This window comes from Salvelinus alpinus, chromosome 23 (genome assembly GCF_045679555.1).
Source record: "Salvelinus alpinus chromosome 23, SLU_Salpinus.1, whole genome shotgun sequence".
In the NCBI taxonomy this organism is placed as follows: Eukaryota; Metazoa; Chordata; class Actinopteri; order Salmoniformes; family Salmonidae; genus Salvelinus; species Salvelinus alpinus.
In genome coordinates, this window is record NC_092108.1 from 6,220,479 (window position 1) to 6,237,408 (window position 16,930).

Below are 16,930 nucleotides of genomic sequence, written 5' to 3' on the forward strand. Positions count from 1 at the left end.
AGTGTACAGGCGGTCTAGAGTACAGGCGGTCTAGAGTACAGGCGGTCTAGAGTACAGGCGGTCTAGAGTACAGGCGGTCTAGTGTACAGGCGGTCTAGAGTACAGGCGGTCTAGTGTACAGGCGGTCTAGAGTACAGGCGGTCTAGAGTACAGGCGGTCTAGAGTACAGGCGGTCTAGAGTACAGGCGGTCTAGTGTACAGGCGGTCTAGAGTACAGGCGGTCTAGAGTACAGGCGGTCTAGAGTGCAGGCGGTCTAGAGTACAGGCGGTCTAGTGTACAGGCGGTCTAGAGTACAGGCGGTCTAGAGTACAGGCGGTCTAGTGTACAGGCGGTCTAGTGTACAGGCGGTCTAGTCCACAGGCGGTCTAGAGTACAGGCGGTCTAGTGTACAGGCGGTCTAGTGTACAGGCGGTCTAGTGTACAGGCGGTCTAGAGTACAGGCGGTCTAGAGTACAGGCGGTCTAGAGTACAGGCGGTCTAGAGTACAGGCAGTCTAGTGTACAGGCGGTCTAGAGTACAGGCAGTCTAGTGTACAGGCGGTCTAGAGTACAGGCGGTCTAGTGTACAGGCGGTCTAGAGTACAGGCGGTCTAGAGTACAGGCGGTCTAGAGTACAGGCGGTCTAGTGTACAGGCGGTCTAGAGTACAGGCGGTCTAGAGTACAGGCGGTCTAGAGTGCAGGCGGTCTAGAGTACAGGCGGTCTAGTGTACAGGCGGTCTAGTGTACAGGCGGTCTAGAGTACAGGCGGTCTAGTGTACAGGCGGTCTAGTGTGCAGGCGGTCTAGTGTACAGGCGGTCTAGAGTACAGGCGGTCTAGAGTACAGGCGGTCTAGAGTACAGGCGGTCTAGAGTACAGGCGGTCTAGAGTACAGGCGGTCTAGTGTACAGGCGGTCTAGTGTGCAGGCGGTCTAGTGTACAGGCGGTCTAGGTGTAAACCTAGTTGGTCACACTGTATGCTGAACCCTTTCTGGTTCCAGGTAGAACCCTTGTTGGTTCCAGGTAGAACCCTTGTTGGTTCCAGGTAGAACCCTTTTTCATTTCAGGTAGAAGCCTTTTTGGTTCTAGGTAGAACCCTTTTGGAACCCAAAAGGGTTCTACCTGGAACCCAAAAGGGTTCTACCTGGAACCAAAACGGGTTCTTCAAAGGGTTCTCCAATGAGGACACTCGAAGAACCCTTTCAGGTTCTAGATATACACTATATTCTAAGAGCGTGGTGGAGGGAGTAAACATGATTCTTACCTGAGGTCCATTGTCTCCTCCGTCTCCCTTCAGTCCGTTAGCTCCTGGTCCACCCTGAGAACACATTGCAATACTTTAAAAGGACAGTCTGTAATATGTTCAATAGTGTTCAATGGTCAAACAAGTGGCAGGGTTTTGCTCCTATCTTTCATTACCATTAGTAGCCTATACTAGAGAAATGTGAAGTTTTAAATGAAATCAGTTTGTTAAAACAGGGTGATTGTTAACGGGACAATTGATGACTACAACCAATAAACTAGTAGTATTTTAAAGGATAATTTAAATAAATAAAAACTGTGGTGCAGATTGTTATAAACTTATTGTTCTATTTATCGTTTTTCACATCAATTCAGGCAATTTATCAAAATGTATCTCGATATGTCTGTAACGCCCAGCTCTACTATATTAATCTATAAATATCTAGGCCAAAAATGGCAACCAGGCTATAGACAACATGACAAAAATTGTAAGAACCTATAGACCTCTTAGATGCTCTTCGATACATGCCCTCCCTCCTCAGTAAAGACTCTTATATACATGCCCTTCCTCCTCAGTAAAGACTCTTATATACATGCCCTCCCTCCTCAGTAAAGACTCTCAGACACATGCCCTCCCTCCTCAGTAAAGACTCTCAGACACTTGCCCTCCCTCCTCAGTAAAGACTCTTATATACATGCCCTCCCTCCTCAGTAAAGACTCTCAGACACTTGCCCTCCCTCCTCAGTAAAGACTCTTATATACATGCCCTCCCTCCTCAGTAAAGACTCTTATATACATGCCCTCCCTCCTCAGTAAAGACTCTTATATACATGCCCTCCCTCCTCAGTAAAGACTCTTATATACATGCCCTTCCTCCTCAGTAAAGACTCTTATATACATGGCCTCCCTACTCAGTAAAGACTCTCAGACACATGCCCTCCCTCCTCAGTAAAGACTCTCAGACACTTGCCCTCCCTCCTCAGTAAAGACTCTTATATACATGCCCTCCCTCCTCAGTAAAGACTCTCAGACACTTGCCCTCCCTCCTCAGTAAAGACTCTTATATACATGCCCTCCCTCCTCAGTAAAGACTCTTTTATACATGCCCTCCCTCCTCAGTAAAGACTCTTATATACATGCCCTCCCTCCTCAGTAAAGACTCTTATATACATGCCCTCCCTCCTCAGTAAAGACTCTTATACACATGCCCTCCCTCCTCAGAAAAGACTCTTATATACATGCCCTCCCTCTTCAGTAAAGACTCTAATATACATGACCTCCCTCCTCAGTAAAGACTCTTATACACATGCCCTCCCTCCTCAGTAAAGACTCTTATATACATGCTCTCCCTCCTCAGTAAAGACTCTCAGACACATGCCCTCCCTCCTCAGTAAAGACTCTTATATACATGCCCTCCCTCCTCAGTAAAGTCTCTTATATACATGCCCTCCCTCCTCAGTAAAGACTCTTATATACATGCCCTCCCTCCTCAGTAAAGACTCTTATATACATAACCTCCCTCCTCAGTAAAGACTCTTATACACATGCCCTCCCTCCTCAGTAAAGACTCTTATACACATGCCCTCCCTCCTCAGTAAAGACTCTTATATACATGCCCTCCCTCCTCAGTAAAGACTCTTATATACATGCCCTCCCTCCTCAGTAAAGACTCTTATATACATAACCTCCCTCCTCAGTAAAGACTCTTATATACATAACCTCCCTCCTCAGTAAAGTCTCTTATATACATGCCCTCCCTCCTCAGTAAAGACTCTTATATACATGCCCTCCCTCCTCAGTAAAGACTCTTATATACATAACCTCCCTCCTCAGTAAAGACTCTTATACACATGCCCTCCCTCCTCAGTAAAGACTCTTATACACATGCCCTCCCTCCTCAGTAAAGTCTCTCAGATACATGCCCTCCCTCCTCAGTAAAGACTCTTATATACATGCCCTCCCTCCTCAGTAAAGTCTCTCAGATACATGCCCTCCCTCCTCAGTAAAGTCTCTCAGATACATGCCCTCCCTCCTCAGTAAAGACTCTTATATACATGCCCTCCCTCCTCAGTAAAGTCTCTCAGATACATGCCCTCCCTCCTCAGTAAAGTCTCTCAGATACATGCCCTCCCTCCTCAGTAAAGACTCTTATACACATGCCCTCCCTCCTCAGTAAATACTCTTATATACATGCCCTCCCTCCTCAGTAAAGACTCTTATACACATGCCCTCCCTCCTCAGTAAAGACTCTTATACACATGCCCTCCCTCCTCAGTAAAGACTCTTATATACATGCCCCCCCTCCTCAGTAAAGACTCTTATATACATGCCCCCCCTTCTCAGTAAAGACTCTTATATACATGCCCCCCCTCCTCAGTAAAGACTCTTATATACTTGCCCTCCCTCCTCAGTAAAGACTCTTATACACATGCCCTCCCTCCTCAGTAAAGACTCTTATATACATGCCCTCCCTCCTCAGTAAAGACTCTTATATACATGCCCCCCCTCCTCAGTAAAGACTCTTACACACATGCCCACCCTCCTCAGTAAAGACTCTTATACACATGCCCTCCCTCCTCAGTAAAGACTCTTATACACATGCCCTCCCTCCTCAGTAAAGACTCTTATATACATGCCCTCCCTCCTCAGTAAAGACTCTTATACACATGCCCTCCCTCCTCAGTAAAGACTCTTATACACATGCCCTCCCTCCTCAGTAAAGACTCTTATACACATGCCCTCCCTCCTCAGTAAAGTCTCTCAGATACATGCCCTCCCTCCTCAGTAAAGACTCTTATATACATGCCCTCCCTCCTCAGTAAAGTCTCTCAGATACATGCCCTCCCTCCTCAGTAAAGTCTCTCAGATACATGCCCTCCCTCCTCAGTAAAGACTCTTATATACATGCCCTCCCTCCTCAGTAAAGACTCTTATATACATGCCCTCCCTCCTCAGTAAAGACTCTTATACACATGCCCTCCCTCCTCAGTAAAGACTCTTATACACATGCCCTCCCTCCTCAGTAAAGACTCTTATATACATGCCCCCCTCCTCAGTAAAGACTCTTATATACATGCCCCCCCTCCTCAGTAAACTCTTATATACATGCCCCCCCTCCTCAGTAAAGACTCTTATATACATGCCCTCCCTCCTCAGTAAAGACATTATACACATGCCCTCCCTCCTCAGTAAAGACTCTTATATACATGCCCCCCCTCCTCAGTAAAGACTCTTATATACATGCCCCCCCTCCTCAGTAAAGACTCTTATACACATGCCCTCCCTCCTCAGTAAAGACTCTTATACACATGCCCTCCCTCCTCAGTAAAGACTCTTATACACATGCCCTCCCTCCTCAGTAAAGACTCTTATATACATGCCCTCCCTCCTCAGTAAAGACTCTTATACACATGCCCCCCCTCCTCAGTAAAGACTCTTATACACATGCCCTCCCTCCTCAGTAAAGACTCTTATACACATGCCCTCCCTCCTCAGTAAAGACTCTTATACACATGCCCTCCCTCCTCAGTAAAGACTCTTATACACATGCCCTCCCTCCTCAGTAAAGACTCTTATATACATGCCCTCCCTCCTCAGTAAAGACTCTTATACACATGCCCTCCCTCCTCAGTAAAGACTCTTATACACATGCCCTCCCTCCTCAGTAAAGACTCTTATACACATGCCCTCCCTCCTCAGTAAAGACTCTTATACACATGCCCTCCCTCCTCAGTAAAGACTCTTATACACATGCCCTCCCTCCTCAGTAAAGACTCTTATATACATGCCCTCCCTCCTCAGTAAAAAACAATGAGAAATATGAGAAAAGTATTATTTGGGTGGAATATGTGTGATGTGCAGTGGGGATGAAGACATCAGGGGTATCAGAGTAGGAAAAACACCTGCTGCCAAGAGAGCTCTGTTCTGTTCTGCTCTGTTCTGTTCTGCTCTGTTCTGTTCTGTTCTGTTCTGCTCTGTTCTCTGTTCTCTGCTCTGTTCTGCTCTGCTCTGTTCTGTTCTGTTCTGTTCTGCTCTGTTCTGTTCTGTTCTGTTCTCTGTTCTGTTCTATTCTGTTCTGCTCTGTTCTGTTCTGTTCTGCTCTGTTCTGTTCTGTTCTGTTCTCTGCTCTGTTCTGCTCTGCTCTGTTCTGTTCTGTTCTGCTCTGTTCTGTTCTGTTCTGTTCTCTGTTCTGTTCTATTCTGCTCTGTTCTGTTCTGTTCTGTTCTGCTCTGTTCTGTTCTGTTCTGTTCTCTGTTCTGTTCTATTCTGTTCTGCTCTGCTCTGTTCTGTTCTGCTCTGCTCTGTTCTGTTCTCTGCTCTGTTCTGCTCTGCTCTGTTCTGTTCTATTCTGTTCTGTTCTGTTCTTCTCTGTTCTGTTCTGTTCTATTCTCTTCTGTTCTATTCTCTTCTGTTCTATTCTGTTCTGTTCTGTTCTGCTCTGTTCTGTTCTATTCTGTTCTGTTCTGTTCTGTTCTATTCTGTTCTGTTCTGTTCTGTTCTGTTCTCTGTTCTGTTCTGTTCTATTCTGTTCTGCTCTGTTCTGTTCTGTTCTGTTCTGTTCTCTGTTCTGTTCTTCTCTGTTCTGTTCTCTGTTCTGTTCTCTGTTCTGTTCTCTGTTCTGTTCTTCTCTGTTCTGTTCTGTTCTATTCTCTTCTGTTCTATTCTGTTCTATTCTGTTCTGTTCTATTCTCTTCTGTTCTATTCTGTTCTGTTCTTCTCTGTTCTTCTCTGTTCTGTTCTGTTCTATTCTCTTCTGTTCTATTCTCTTCTGTTCTATTCTGTTCTGTTCTGTTCTGTTCTGTTCTGTTCTGTTCTGTTCTTCTCTGTTCTGTTCTGTTCTGTTCTGTTCTCTTCTCTTCTGTTCTATTCTGTTCTGTTCTGTTCTGTTCTTCTCTGTTCTATTCTCTTCTGTTCTGTTCTCTGTTCTGTTCTGTTCTGTTCTGTTCTGTTCTGTTCTGTTCTGTTCTGTTCTGTTCTGTTCTGTTCTCTGTTCTGTTCTGCTCTGTTCTGTTCTGTTCTGCTCTGCTCTGTTCTGTTCTTCTCTGTTCTGTTCTGTTCTGTTCTGTTCTGTTCTGTTCTGTTCTATTCTGTTCTGTTCTGTTCTCTGTTCTGTTCTGTTCTGTTCTATTCTGCTCTGTTCTGTTCTGTTCTGTTCTGTTCTGTTCTCTGTTCTGTTCTGTTCTATTCTGTTCTGTTCTGTTCTCTGTTCTGTTCTGTTCTGTTCTGTTCTATTCTGCTCTGTTCTGTTCTGTTCTGTTCTGTTCTCTGTTCTTCTCTGTTCTGTTCTGTTCTGTTCTGTTCTCTGTTCTGTTCTGTTCTATTCTGTTCTATTCTGCTCTGTTCTGTTCTGTTCTGTTCTGCTCTGTTATTCTCTTCTCTGCTCTGCTCTGTTCTGTTCTGTTCTGTTCTGCTCTGTTATTCTCTTCTCTTCTCTGTTCTGCTCTGCTCTGCTCTTCTCTGCTCTGTTCTGTTCTGTTCTGTTCTGCTCTGTTATTCTCTTCTCTTCTCTGTTCTGCTCTGCTCTGCTCTTCTCTGCTCTTCTCTGCTCTGTTCTGTTCTTCTCTGTTCTGTTCTGTTCTGCTCTGTTCTGTTCTGTTCTGCTCTGTTCTGCTCTGTTCTGCTCTGTTCTGCTCTGCTCTTCTCTGCTCTGTTCTGTTCTGCTCTGCTCTTCTCTGCTCTGCTCTGTTCTGTTCTGCTCTGTTCTGCTCTGCTCTTCTCTGCTCTGTTCTGTTCTGTTCTTCTCTGTTCTGTTCTGCACTTCTCTGTTCTGTTCTGTTCAGCCCGACATCAATACACTAGTGTCTATGCACGGGGGAATATAATTAGCAGAAATAATGCCTGGATGGAAATAACACGTGTTTTATTAATGTTTTACTATCCACGCCAAACACACTGGTTGAACATCACATTATGTGTGTTTGTGCTGTGCTTTTGGCACACGTGTTTGTGTGCATACATGCGTGTGTGTGTGTGTGTGTGTGTCTGACTTACCGCAGGCCCAGATCTTCCTGACATTCCCATTGGCCCAGGGGTACCCCTCATGGTGAGCTGTGATTGGACAGAGAGCTTATCATGAACAACCGATCAGGGTACAGCATTGACGTTCAAAATTCAAGAAATCTATGCATCAGAATGAACTCTATAGGGTCTAGTTAGCAGTGTTAAATCTATAGGGTCTAGTCAGCAGTGTTAACTCTATAGGGTCTAGTCAGCAGTGTTAACTCTATAGGGTCTAGTCAGCAGTGTTAACTATATAGGGTCTAGTCAGCAGTGTTAACTCTATAGGGTCTAGTCAGCAGTGTTAAATCTACATGGTCTAGTCAGCAGTGTTAACTCTATAGGGTCTAGTCAGCAGTGTTAACTATATAGGGTCTAGTCAGCAGTGTTAACTCTATAGGGTCTAGTCAGCAGTGTTAACTCTATAGGGTCTAGTCAGCAGTGTTAACTCTATAGGGTCTAGTCAGCAGTGTTAACTATATAGGGTCTAGTCAGCAGTGTTAACTATATAGGGTCTAGTCAGCAGTGTTAAATCTACATGGTCTAGTCAGCAGTGTTAACTATATAGGGTCTAGTCAGCAGTGTTAACTCTATGGGGTCTAGTCAGCAGTGTTAACTCTATAGGGTCTAGTCAGCAGTGTTAACTATATAGGGTCTAGTCAGCAGTGTTAACTCTATAGGGTCTAGTCAGCAGTGTTAAATCTACATGGTCTAGTCAGCAGTGTTAACTATATAGGGTCTAGTCAGCAGTGTTAACTATATAGGGTCTTGTCAGCAGTGCTAACTCTATAGGGTCTAGTCAGCAGTGTTAAATCTACATGGTCTAGTCAGCAGTGTTAACTATATAGGGTCTAGTCAGCAGTGTTAACTATATAGGGTCTAGTCAGCAGTGTTAACTCTATAGGGTCTAGTCAGCAGTGTTAACTCTATAGGGTCTAGTCAGCAGTGTTAACTCTATAGGGTCTAGTCAGCAGTGTTAACTCTATAGGGTCTAGTCAGCAGTGTTAAATCTACATGGTCTAGTCAGCAGTGTTAACTATATAGGGTCTAGTCAGCAGTGTTAACTATATAGGGTCTTGTCAGCAGTGTTAACTCTATAGGGTCTAGTCAGCAGTGTTAAATCTACATGGTCTAGTCAGCAGTGTTAACTATATAGGGTCTAGTCAGCAGTGTTAACTATATAGGGTCTTGTCAGCAGTGTTAACTCTATAGGGTCTAGTCAGCAGTGTTAACTATATAGGGTCTAGTCAGCAGTGTTAAATCTATAGGGTCTAGTCAGCAGTGTTAACTATATAGGGTCTAGTCAGCAGTGTTAACTCTATAGGGTCTAGTCAGCAGTGTTAACTCTATAGGGTCTAGTCAGCAGTGTTAAATCTATAGGGTCTAGTCAGCAGTGTTAACTCTATGGGGTCTAGTCAGCAGTGTTAACTCTACAGGGACTAGTCAGCAGTGTTAACTATATAGGGTCTAGTCAGCAGTGTTACCACCCAGGACAACTCGTTCCTGCTATTATTAGGCAGACCTGGGTGGAACACGCATTTCAAATATTTGAAATAGTTGAGGTGCACTTGATTTAACTTGTCTGGCATGCAGAGTATATTTACCCTGGCTTGGGAAAGGATAGCCTGGGCTTGGGCCTCCTGAGCTGAGATCACTGGTCCCTTGTGTGCCTCTCCACCAGCACGGAACTGTCAATCACAACACAAGAGACACATGTCAATAAACAAATACAACTCCCGACAATATCTTTTAATTCAATTTGTGTCACTGGGTGACCCAGACCTGATATATCCAACATGGCTACTTAGCTGCAGCCCTGTTTTCAGTCCATAGAGATAGATAGAGAACTCTAGTGAGCAAAAGCACATTTTAGCCTTGGCAGCAACCATTGGGGGCTTTCACCATTTTGAAGTAGTCAACTGGGTGGGACTTCATGTGTTAAGGAAGGATCCCATAATTCCATGCAGGTCATCAGGAGGGATCATCCAATGAATTATACTCGTGAGTAAACATGCCATAACTGCAGGTGGCAGCAAATCGCCAACCTTGGCTTTATACCTGTTCAAACAACACCCTCTAGATGGCAGTATGCACCCTTTCAGTTTGTTTACTAAAATGGACTACTTCAAAATGGAGATGTCCTCAATGGCTGCCTGTGCACTCAGACGCCATTATGGGACAGATACATCTTTGCGATCTCTATACATCTTTATGGTTCAGAAGCATGGGATCCAACATGGATGCTGAGCTGCAGGCCTGTAGTATATGTAAACCTGTCACTGGGATCCAACATGGACGCTGAGCTACAGGCCTGTAGTATATGTAAACCTGTCCCTGGGATCCAACATGGATGCTGAGCTGCAGGCCTGTAGTGTGGGTAAACCTGTCCCTGGGATCCAACATGGATGCTGAGCTGCAGGCCTGTAGTATATGTAAACCTGTCACTGGGATCCAACATGGACGCTGAGCTACAGGCCTGTAGTATATGTAAACCTGTCCCTGGGATCCAACATGGATGCTGAGCTGCAGGCCTGTAGTGTGGGTAAACCTGTCCCTGGGATCCAACATGGATGCTGAGCTGCAGGCCTGTAGTATATGTAAACCTGTCACTGGGATCCAACATGGACGCTGAGCTACAGGCCTGTAGTATATGTAAACCTGTCCCTGGGATCCAACATGGATGCTGAGCTGCAGGCCTGTAGTGTGGGTAAACCTGTCCCTGGGATCCAACATGGATGCTGAGCTGCAGGCCTGTAGTATATGTAAACCTGTCACTGGGATCCAACATGGATGCTGAGCTGCAGGCCTGTAGTATATGTAAACCTGTCACTGGGATCCAACATGGATGCTGAGCTGCAGGCCTGTAGTATATGTAAACCTGTCCCTGGGATCCAACATGGATGCTGAGCTGCAGGCCTGTAGTATATGTAAACCTGTCACTGGGATCCAACATGGACGCTGAGCTACAGGTCTGTAGTATATGTAAACCTGTCCCTGGGATCCAACATGGATGCTGAGCTACAGGCCTGTAGTATATGTAAACCTGTCCCTGGGATCCAACATGGATGCTGAGCTACAGGCCTGTAGTATATGTAAACCTGTCCCTGGGATCCAACATGGACGCTGAGCTACAGGCCTGTAGTATATGTAAACCTGTCACTGGGATCCAACATGGATGCTGAGCTGCAGGCCTGTGGTATATGTAAACCTGTCATATGGTATGGGCAGGCATAAGCTACGGATAACGATTATACACAATTGCCTTTTAACGATGGCAATTTGAATGCACAGAGATACCGTGACGAGATCCTGAAGCCCATTGCCGTGCCATACATTTGCCGCCATTAGTTAATGTTTCAGAATGATAATGCACGGCCCCATGTCGCAAGGATCTGTACAGAAGTCTTGGAAGCTGAAAATGTCCCAGTTCTTCCATGCCCTGCATATTCATCAGACATTTAGTATGTTTGGGATGCTCTGGATCGACGTGTACGACAGCGTGTTCCAGTTCCTGCCAATATTCAGCAACTTCACACAGCCATTGAAGAGGAGTGGGACAACATTCCACAGGCCACAATCAACAGCCTGATCAACTCTATGTGAAGGAGATGTGTCACACTGCATGAGGCAATCGTGTTGGTGTGGTCACACCAGATACTGACTGGTTTTCTGATCCACACCCCCTACCATTCTTTAAGGTATCTGTGACCAACAGAGGCAGATCTGTGTTCCCAGTCACGTGACATCCATAGAGTAGGACCTAATGAATTTATTTTAATTGAATTATTTCCCTATATGAACTGTAACTCAGTAAAATCTTTGAAAATTGTTGCATGTTGCATTTATAGTTTTTGTTCAGTGTTAAATTGCCCCTTAGATACATGCAGAAGCTGGTTACACAGGCAGCGGTTACAGTCCACTGCGCCCAGTGACATTTACAAGGTGAATGATTTGCCACAGGGCTAGGAAATTTAAGGTCCATAGTCTGAGGTTCATATGTCCTGAGGACTTTTTAATGAAGATACAGCGAGGTAGAGTGTGTTAAACAAGGTGACGTCACGGTGGATCGAGCCAACCAGCTGACTGACTGACGGTTACATTATGTAATGGGAACAATTAGTCAGACGCTGAAGGGATGGAGGGAGGGAGGGAGGGGGGAGGGAGGGTAGAGGAGGGAGGGATGGAGGGAGGGAGGGAGGGAGGGTAGAGGAGGGAGGGAGGGAGGGAGGGAGGGAGGGGGGAGGGAGGGAGGGTAGAGGAGGGAGGGATGGAGGGAGGGAGGGAGGGAGGGGGGAGGGAGGGAGGGTAGAGGAGGGAGGGAGGGAGGGAGGGTAGAGGAGGGAGGGATGGAGGGAGGGAGGGAGGGAGGGAGGGAGGGTAGGGAGGGAGGGAGGGAGGGAGGGAGGGAGGGAGGGAGGGAGGGAGGGAGGGAGGGAGGGAGGGTAGAGGAGGGAGGGAGGGAGGGAGGGAGGGAGGGAGGGTAGAGGAGGGAGGGAGGGAGGGAGGGAGGGTAGAGGAGGGAGGGAGGGAGGGAGGGTAGAGGAGGGAGGGAGGGAGGGAGGGAGGGTAGAGGAGGGAGGGAGGGAGGGAGGGAGCGAGGGAGGGTAGAGGAGGGAGGGAGGGAGGGAGGGTAGAGGAGGGAGGGAGGGAGGGAGGGAGGGAGGGAGGGAGGGAGGGAGGGGGGAGGGAGGGAGGGAGGGAGGGAGGGGGGAGGGAGGGTAGAGGAGGGAGGGAGGGAGGGAGGGTAGAGGAGGGAGGGAGGGAGGGGGGAGGGAGGGAGGGAGGGTAGAGGAGGGAGGGAGGGAGGGAGGGAGGGGGAGGGAGGGAGGGAGGGTAGAGGAGGGAGGGAGGGAGGGAGGGAGGGAGGGAGGGAGGGAGGGAGGGAGGGAGGGAGGGAGGGAGGGAGGGAGGGAGGGAGGGGGAGGGAGGGAGGGTAGAGGAGGGAGGGAGGGAGGGAGGGTAGAGGAGGGAGGGAGGGAGGGTAGAGGAGGGAGGGAGGGAGGGAGGAGGGAGGGAGGGAGGGAGGGTAGAGGAGGGAGGGAGGGAGGGAGGGTAGAGGAGGGAGGGAGGGAGGGAGGGTAGAGGAGGGAGGGAGGGAGGGAGGGGGGATGGAGGGAGGGAGGGTAGAGGAGGGAGGGAGGGAGGGAGGGAGGGAGGGAGGGTAGAGGAGGGAGGGAGGGAGGGAGGGAGGGGGGAGGGAGGGAGGGAGGGTAGAGGAGGAAGGGAGGGAGGGGGGAGGGTAGAGGAGGGAGGGAGGGAGGGAGGGTAGAGGAGGGAGGGAGGGAGGGGGGAGGGAGGGAGGGAGGGTAGAGGAGGGAGGGAGGGAGGGAGGGTAGAGGAGGGAGGGAGGGAGGGGGGAGGGAGGGAGGGAGGGTAGAGGAGGGAGGGAGGGAGGGAGGGTAGAGGAGGGAGGGAGGGAGGGAGGGAGGGTAGAGGAGGGAGGGAGGGAGGGAGGGATAAGGAGGAGACGGAGGGAGGGAGGGAGGGAGGGAGGGAGGGATAAGGAGGAGACGGAGGGATGGATGGAGGGAGAGAGGAAGGGACGAGTTGACTTGTCCAGAGAGAGAGAGTGACGCTGGCTAGCCACTCAGCTGGAGGTTAGAGGATGTATGCCATCAAATCAAATCAAATGTTATTTGTCACATGCGTAAACAACAGGTGTAGACTAACAGGGAAATGTTTACTTACGGGCCTTTTCCCACAATGCAGAGAGAAAGAAAAGAGACGAAATAGAAAGATGAAAAAAGAACAACACGAGGAGCAGGTAGTCTACTGCGCTTGGAGGACATATGGAGGTTTAACGGAAGATGTTTGCTTATCAAATCAAATCAAGCTTTATTTATAAAGCACATTTTCAGACATGCAATGCAACACTATGTGCTTTACAGGAGGAAAAAAAAAAGAATAAAAAAAAGAATGAAAATAAAAGCTGAAATATTTACTACACAACAAACATAAGAGGAAAAAAACAAATGAATAAACAAACTGAGCAACTAAAAAACACCCAGAGGAAAAGCAAAGCAAAAAATATGTGTTTTAAGATCTATTTTAAATAAGTCCACAGTTTCAGCCCCCCTCAGGTTCTCTGGCAGGCTATTCCAGAGGCTGGGGGCATAGTAACTAAAGGCTGGGGACATAGTAACTAAAGGCTGCCTCTCCATGCCTCTTGGTCCCCTCAGGTTCTCTGGCAGGCTATTCCAGAGGCTGGGGGCATAATAACTAAAGGCTGCCTCTCCATGCCTCTTGGTCATTAGGCTTTGGGATAGTTAAAAGGCCAGTGCCTGTTTGAAGAGCAAGGAGCATCAGAATGGCATATTGAGTATGATCGTTTAAGCACCAGGGACAGATGGAAGGGCGAGGTGAATGGATGGAGGGAGAATGGCAGCATCAGACTGGTACCTTGAGGTTGTTATAAGAGTGAGGATAGAAGGGACAGAGGGATAGAGGGAGGGAGGGAGGGAGGGAGGGAGGGAGGGAGGGAGGGAGGGAGGGAGGGAGGGAGGGAAGAGGGAACTTACCGGCAGCATCAGGATGGTACCTGGAGGACCAGGAACTCCATCCGAACCAGGAATACCAGCCCGCCCTGGAGGACCCTTTGGTATGTAGGAGAACGAGAGAGAGAGAGAGGGAGAGAGAGAGAGAGGGTGAGAGAGAGAGAGTTGGTTAATCATATAGAACACTTATAGATAAGCTGAGTGCTAGTCATGGGGATAAAATGTAAACTTCTTAAACATGACCATATAGGAAATATAAATGATTAGTGAACAAAAGCCCATCAGGAATGGGTTCTAGACGTCAACATTGTATCAGTAGTTAAGGTTCTATATTCCTGGTTGTAGAAGGGGGGGGGGGGCGGGTCCATGACCTTAGGTACAGAAGGTTTTGGCTATTTGATTTCAGATAGATTTGTATTGTTTCGTGACAGATAGTCACCTTTGCCACATTTCCTGTAGTATTTCCTCAGTGCTTGTTGCAAACAGGACGCATGTTTTGGAATATTTTTTATTCTGTACAGGCTTTCTTCTTTTCACTCTGTCATTTAGGTTAGTGTTGTGGAGTAACTACAATGTTGTTGATCCCATCCTCAGTTTTCTCCCATCACAGATATTCAACTCTGTAACTGTTTTAAAGTCACCATTGGCCTCATGGTGAAATCCCTGAGTGGTTTCCTTCCTCTCCGGCAACTGAGTTAGGAAGGACACCTGTATCTTTGTAGTGACTGGGAGTATTGACACACCATCAAAGAGTCATTAATAACTTCACCATGATCAAAGGGGTAATCAATGTCTGCATTTTTTTACCCATCTACCAATAGATGCCCTTCTTTGCGAGACATTGGAAAACCTCCCTGGTCTTTATGGTTGAATCTGTGTTTTAAATTCACTGATCGACTGAGGGACCTTACAGATAATTGTATGTTTGGGGTACAGAGATGAGGTAGTCATTCAAAAATAATGTTCAACACTATTATTGCACACAGAGTGAGTCCATGCAACTTACTATGTGACTTGTTAAGCACATTTTTGTCCCTTGTAAACTGACCTGGAGGGCTGAGGGTCGGTTAGTTCCCTTGTAAACTGAGCTGGAGGGCTGAGGGTCGGTTAGGTCCCTTGTAAACTGAGTTGGAGGGCTGAGGGTCGGTTAGGTCCCTTGTAAACTGAGTTGGAGGGCTGAGGGTCGGTTAGGTCCCTTGTAAACTGAGTTGGAGGGCTGAGGGTCGGTTAGTTCCCTTGTAAACTGAGCTGGAGGGCTGAGGGTCGGTTAGGTCCCTTGTAAACTGAGTTGGAGGGCTGAGGGTCGGTTAGGTCCCTTGTAAACTGAGTTGGAGGGCTGAGGGTCGGTTAGGTCCCTTGTAAACTGACCTGGAGGGCTGAGGGTCGGTTAGTTCCCTTGTAAACTGAGCTGGAGGGTTGAGGGTCGGTTAGGTCCCTTGTAAACTGAGTTGGAGTGCTGAGGGTCGGTTAGGTCCCTTGTAAACTGAGTTGGAGGGCTGAGGGTCGGTTAGTTCCCTTGTAAACTGAGCTGGAGGGCTGAGGGTCGGTTAGGTCCCTTGTAAACTGAGCTGGAGGGCTGAGGGTCGGTTAGGTCCCTTGTAAACTGAGCAGGAGGGCTGAGGGTCGGTTAGGTCCCTTGTAAACTGACCTGGAGGGTTGAGGGTCGGTTAGGTCCCTTGTAAACTGACCTGGAGGGTTGAGGGTCGGTTAGTTCCCTTGTAAACTGAGCTGGAGGGCTGAGGGTCGGTTAGGTCCCTTGTAAACTGAGCAGGAGGGCTGAGGGTCGGTTAGGTCCCTTGTAAACTGACCTGGAGGGCTGAGGGTCGGTCAGGTCCCTTGTAAACTGAGCTGGAGGGCTGAGGGTCGGTTAGTTCCCTTGTAAACTGAGCTGGAGGGCTGAGGGTCGGTTAGTTCCATTGTAAACTGAGCTGGAGGGCTGAGGGTCGGTTAGGTCCCTTGTAAACTGAGCTGGAGGGCTGAGGGTCGGTTAGTTCCATTGTAAACTGAGCTGGAGGGCTGAGGGTCGGTTAGTTCCCTTGTAAACTGAGCTGGACGGCTGAGGGTCGGTTAGTTCCCTTGTAAACTGAGCTGCACGGCTGAGGGTCGGTTAGGTCCCTTGTAAACTGAGCTGGAGGGCTGAGGGTCAGTTAGGTCTATGCAGTGAATAGGTTGTCATTTGGGACGACGGCCTACAACAATGTGTTGTTGAGGGTAATGAGAGTTAAGTTTCTGAACATATCTGCATTCCCTGCCTGCACCTCTGTCTTCCTCTCTTCCCTCCTCATCCTTTTTCTTTCCTCCCCATGGTGTGAGGGTGTGGGGCTCTACTACAAACTAGTACACTACTTCCTTTGTATTTGTATCTGCTCTCTTCTTTATTAACCAAGTTGGACGACTGTCAAGACAACATCTTAAACTGTATTTATTATCATTATTATTATTATTATTATTATTATTAATGTCTTCAATATCGTTATACTGTCACAAGTCATCTGTAAAATCAGTCTAGTGAGTGGAATGCTGATTCATTATTAGTCAGCTGCATTCGTCATGGCCCAAGGAGACAGACCAGACAAGAGGACATGCCGGAGGGGTCAAAACCACATTCCCCTACATTTACATCAGTATTTTATCTGGTATGTATTAAGTACTACAGTTGTTTTTTAACAGTATTTTCTCTGGTATGTATTAAGTACTACAGTTGTTTTTTAACAGTATTTTCTTTGGTATGTATTAAGTACTATAGTTGTTTTTTAACACTATTTTCTCTGGTATGTATTAAGTACTATAGTTGTTTTTAACAGTATTTTCCCTGGTATGTATTAAGTACTATAGTTGTCTTTTAACAGTATTTTCTCTTGTATGTATTAAGTACTATAGTTGTTTTTAACAGTATTTTCTCTGGTATGTATTAAGTACTATAGTTGTTTTTAACAGTATTTTCCCTGGTATGTATTAAATACTATAGTTGTCTTTTAACAGTATTTTCTCTTGTATGTATTAAGTACTATAGTTGTTTTTAACAGTATTTTCCCTGGTATGTATTAAGTACTATAGTTGTTTTTAACAGTATTTTCTCTGGTATGTATTAAGTACTATAGGTGTTTTTTTTAAAGTATTTTCTCTGGTATGTATTAAATACTATAGTTGTTTTTACTCGGCAGACAGTTGGATGTAATATAGCGAATGCCAACTATAACCCAACAATGGGTTGACCA

At 47.0% G+C, this 16,930-nt stretch overlaps 1 protein-coding gene across 1 annotated transcript in view; it reads right to left on the reverse strand.

Moving 5' to 3' along the window:
• The window catches only part of LOC139550125 (collagen alpha-1(XI) chain-like), a 182,867-nt gene that overhangs the window by 87,657 nt on the left and 78,280 nt on the right, over positions 1–16,930 (reverse strand). The window contains exons 12-15 of the mRNA XM_071360770.1: positions 13,737–13,811; positions 8,823–8,906; positions 7,213–7,269; positions 1,243–1,296 (exon numbers count right to left, since the gene is read on the reverse strand). Coding sequence (XP_071216871.1) covers positions 1,243–1,296; positions 7,213–7,269; positions 8,823–8,906; positions 13,737–13,811 — 270 coding nt within the window. The remainder of the gene's footprint in view (positions 1–1,242; positions 1,297–7,212; positions 7,270–8,822; positions 8,907–13,736; positions 13,812–16,930) is intronic.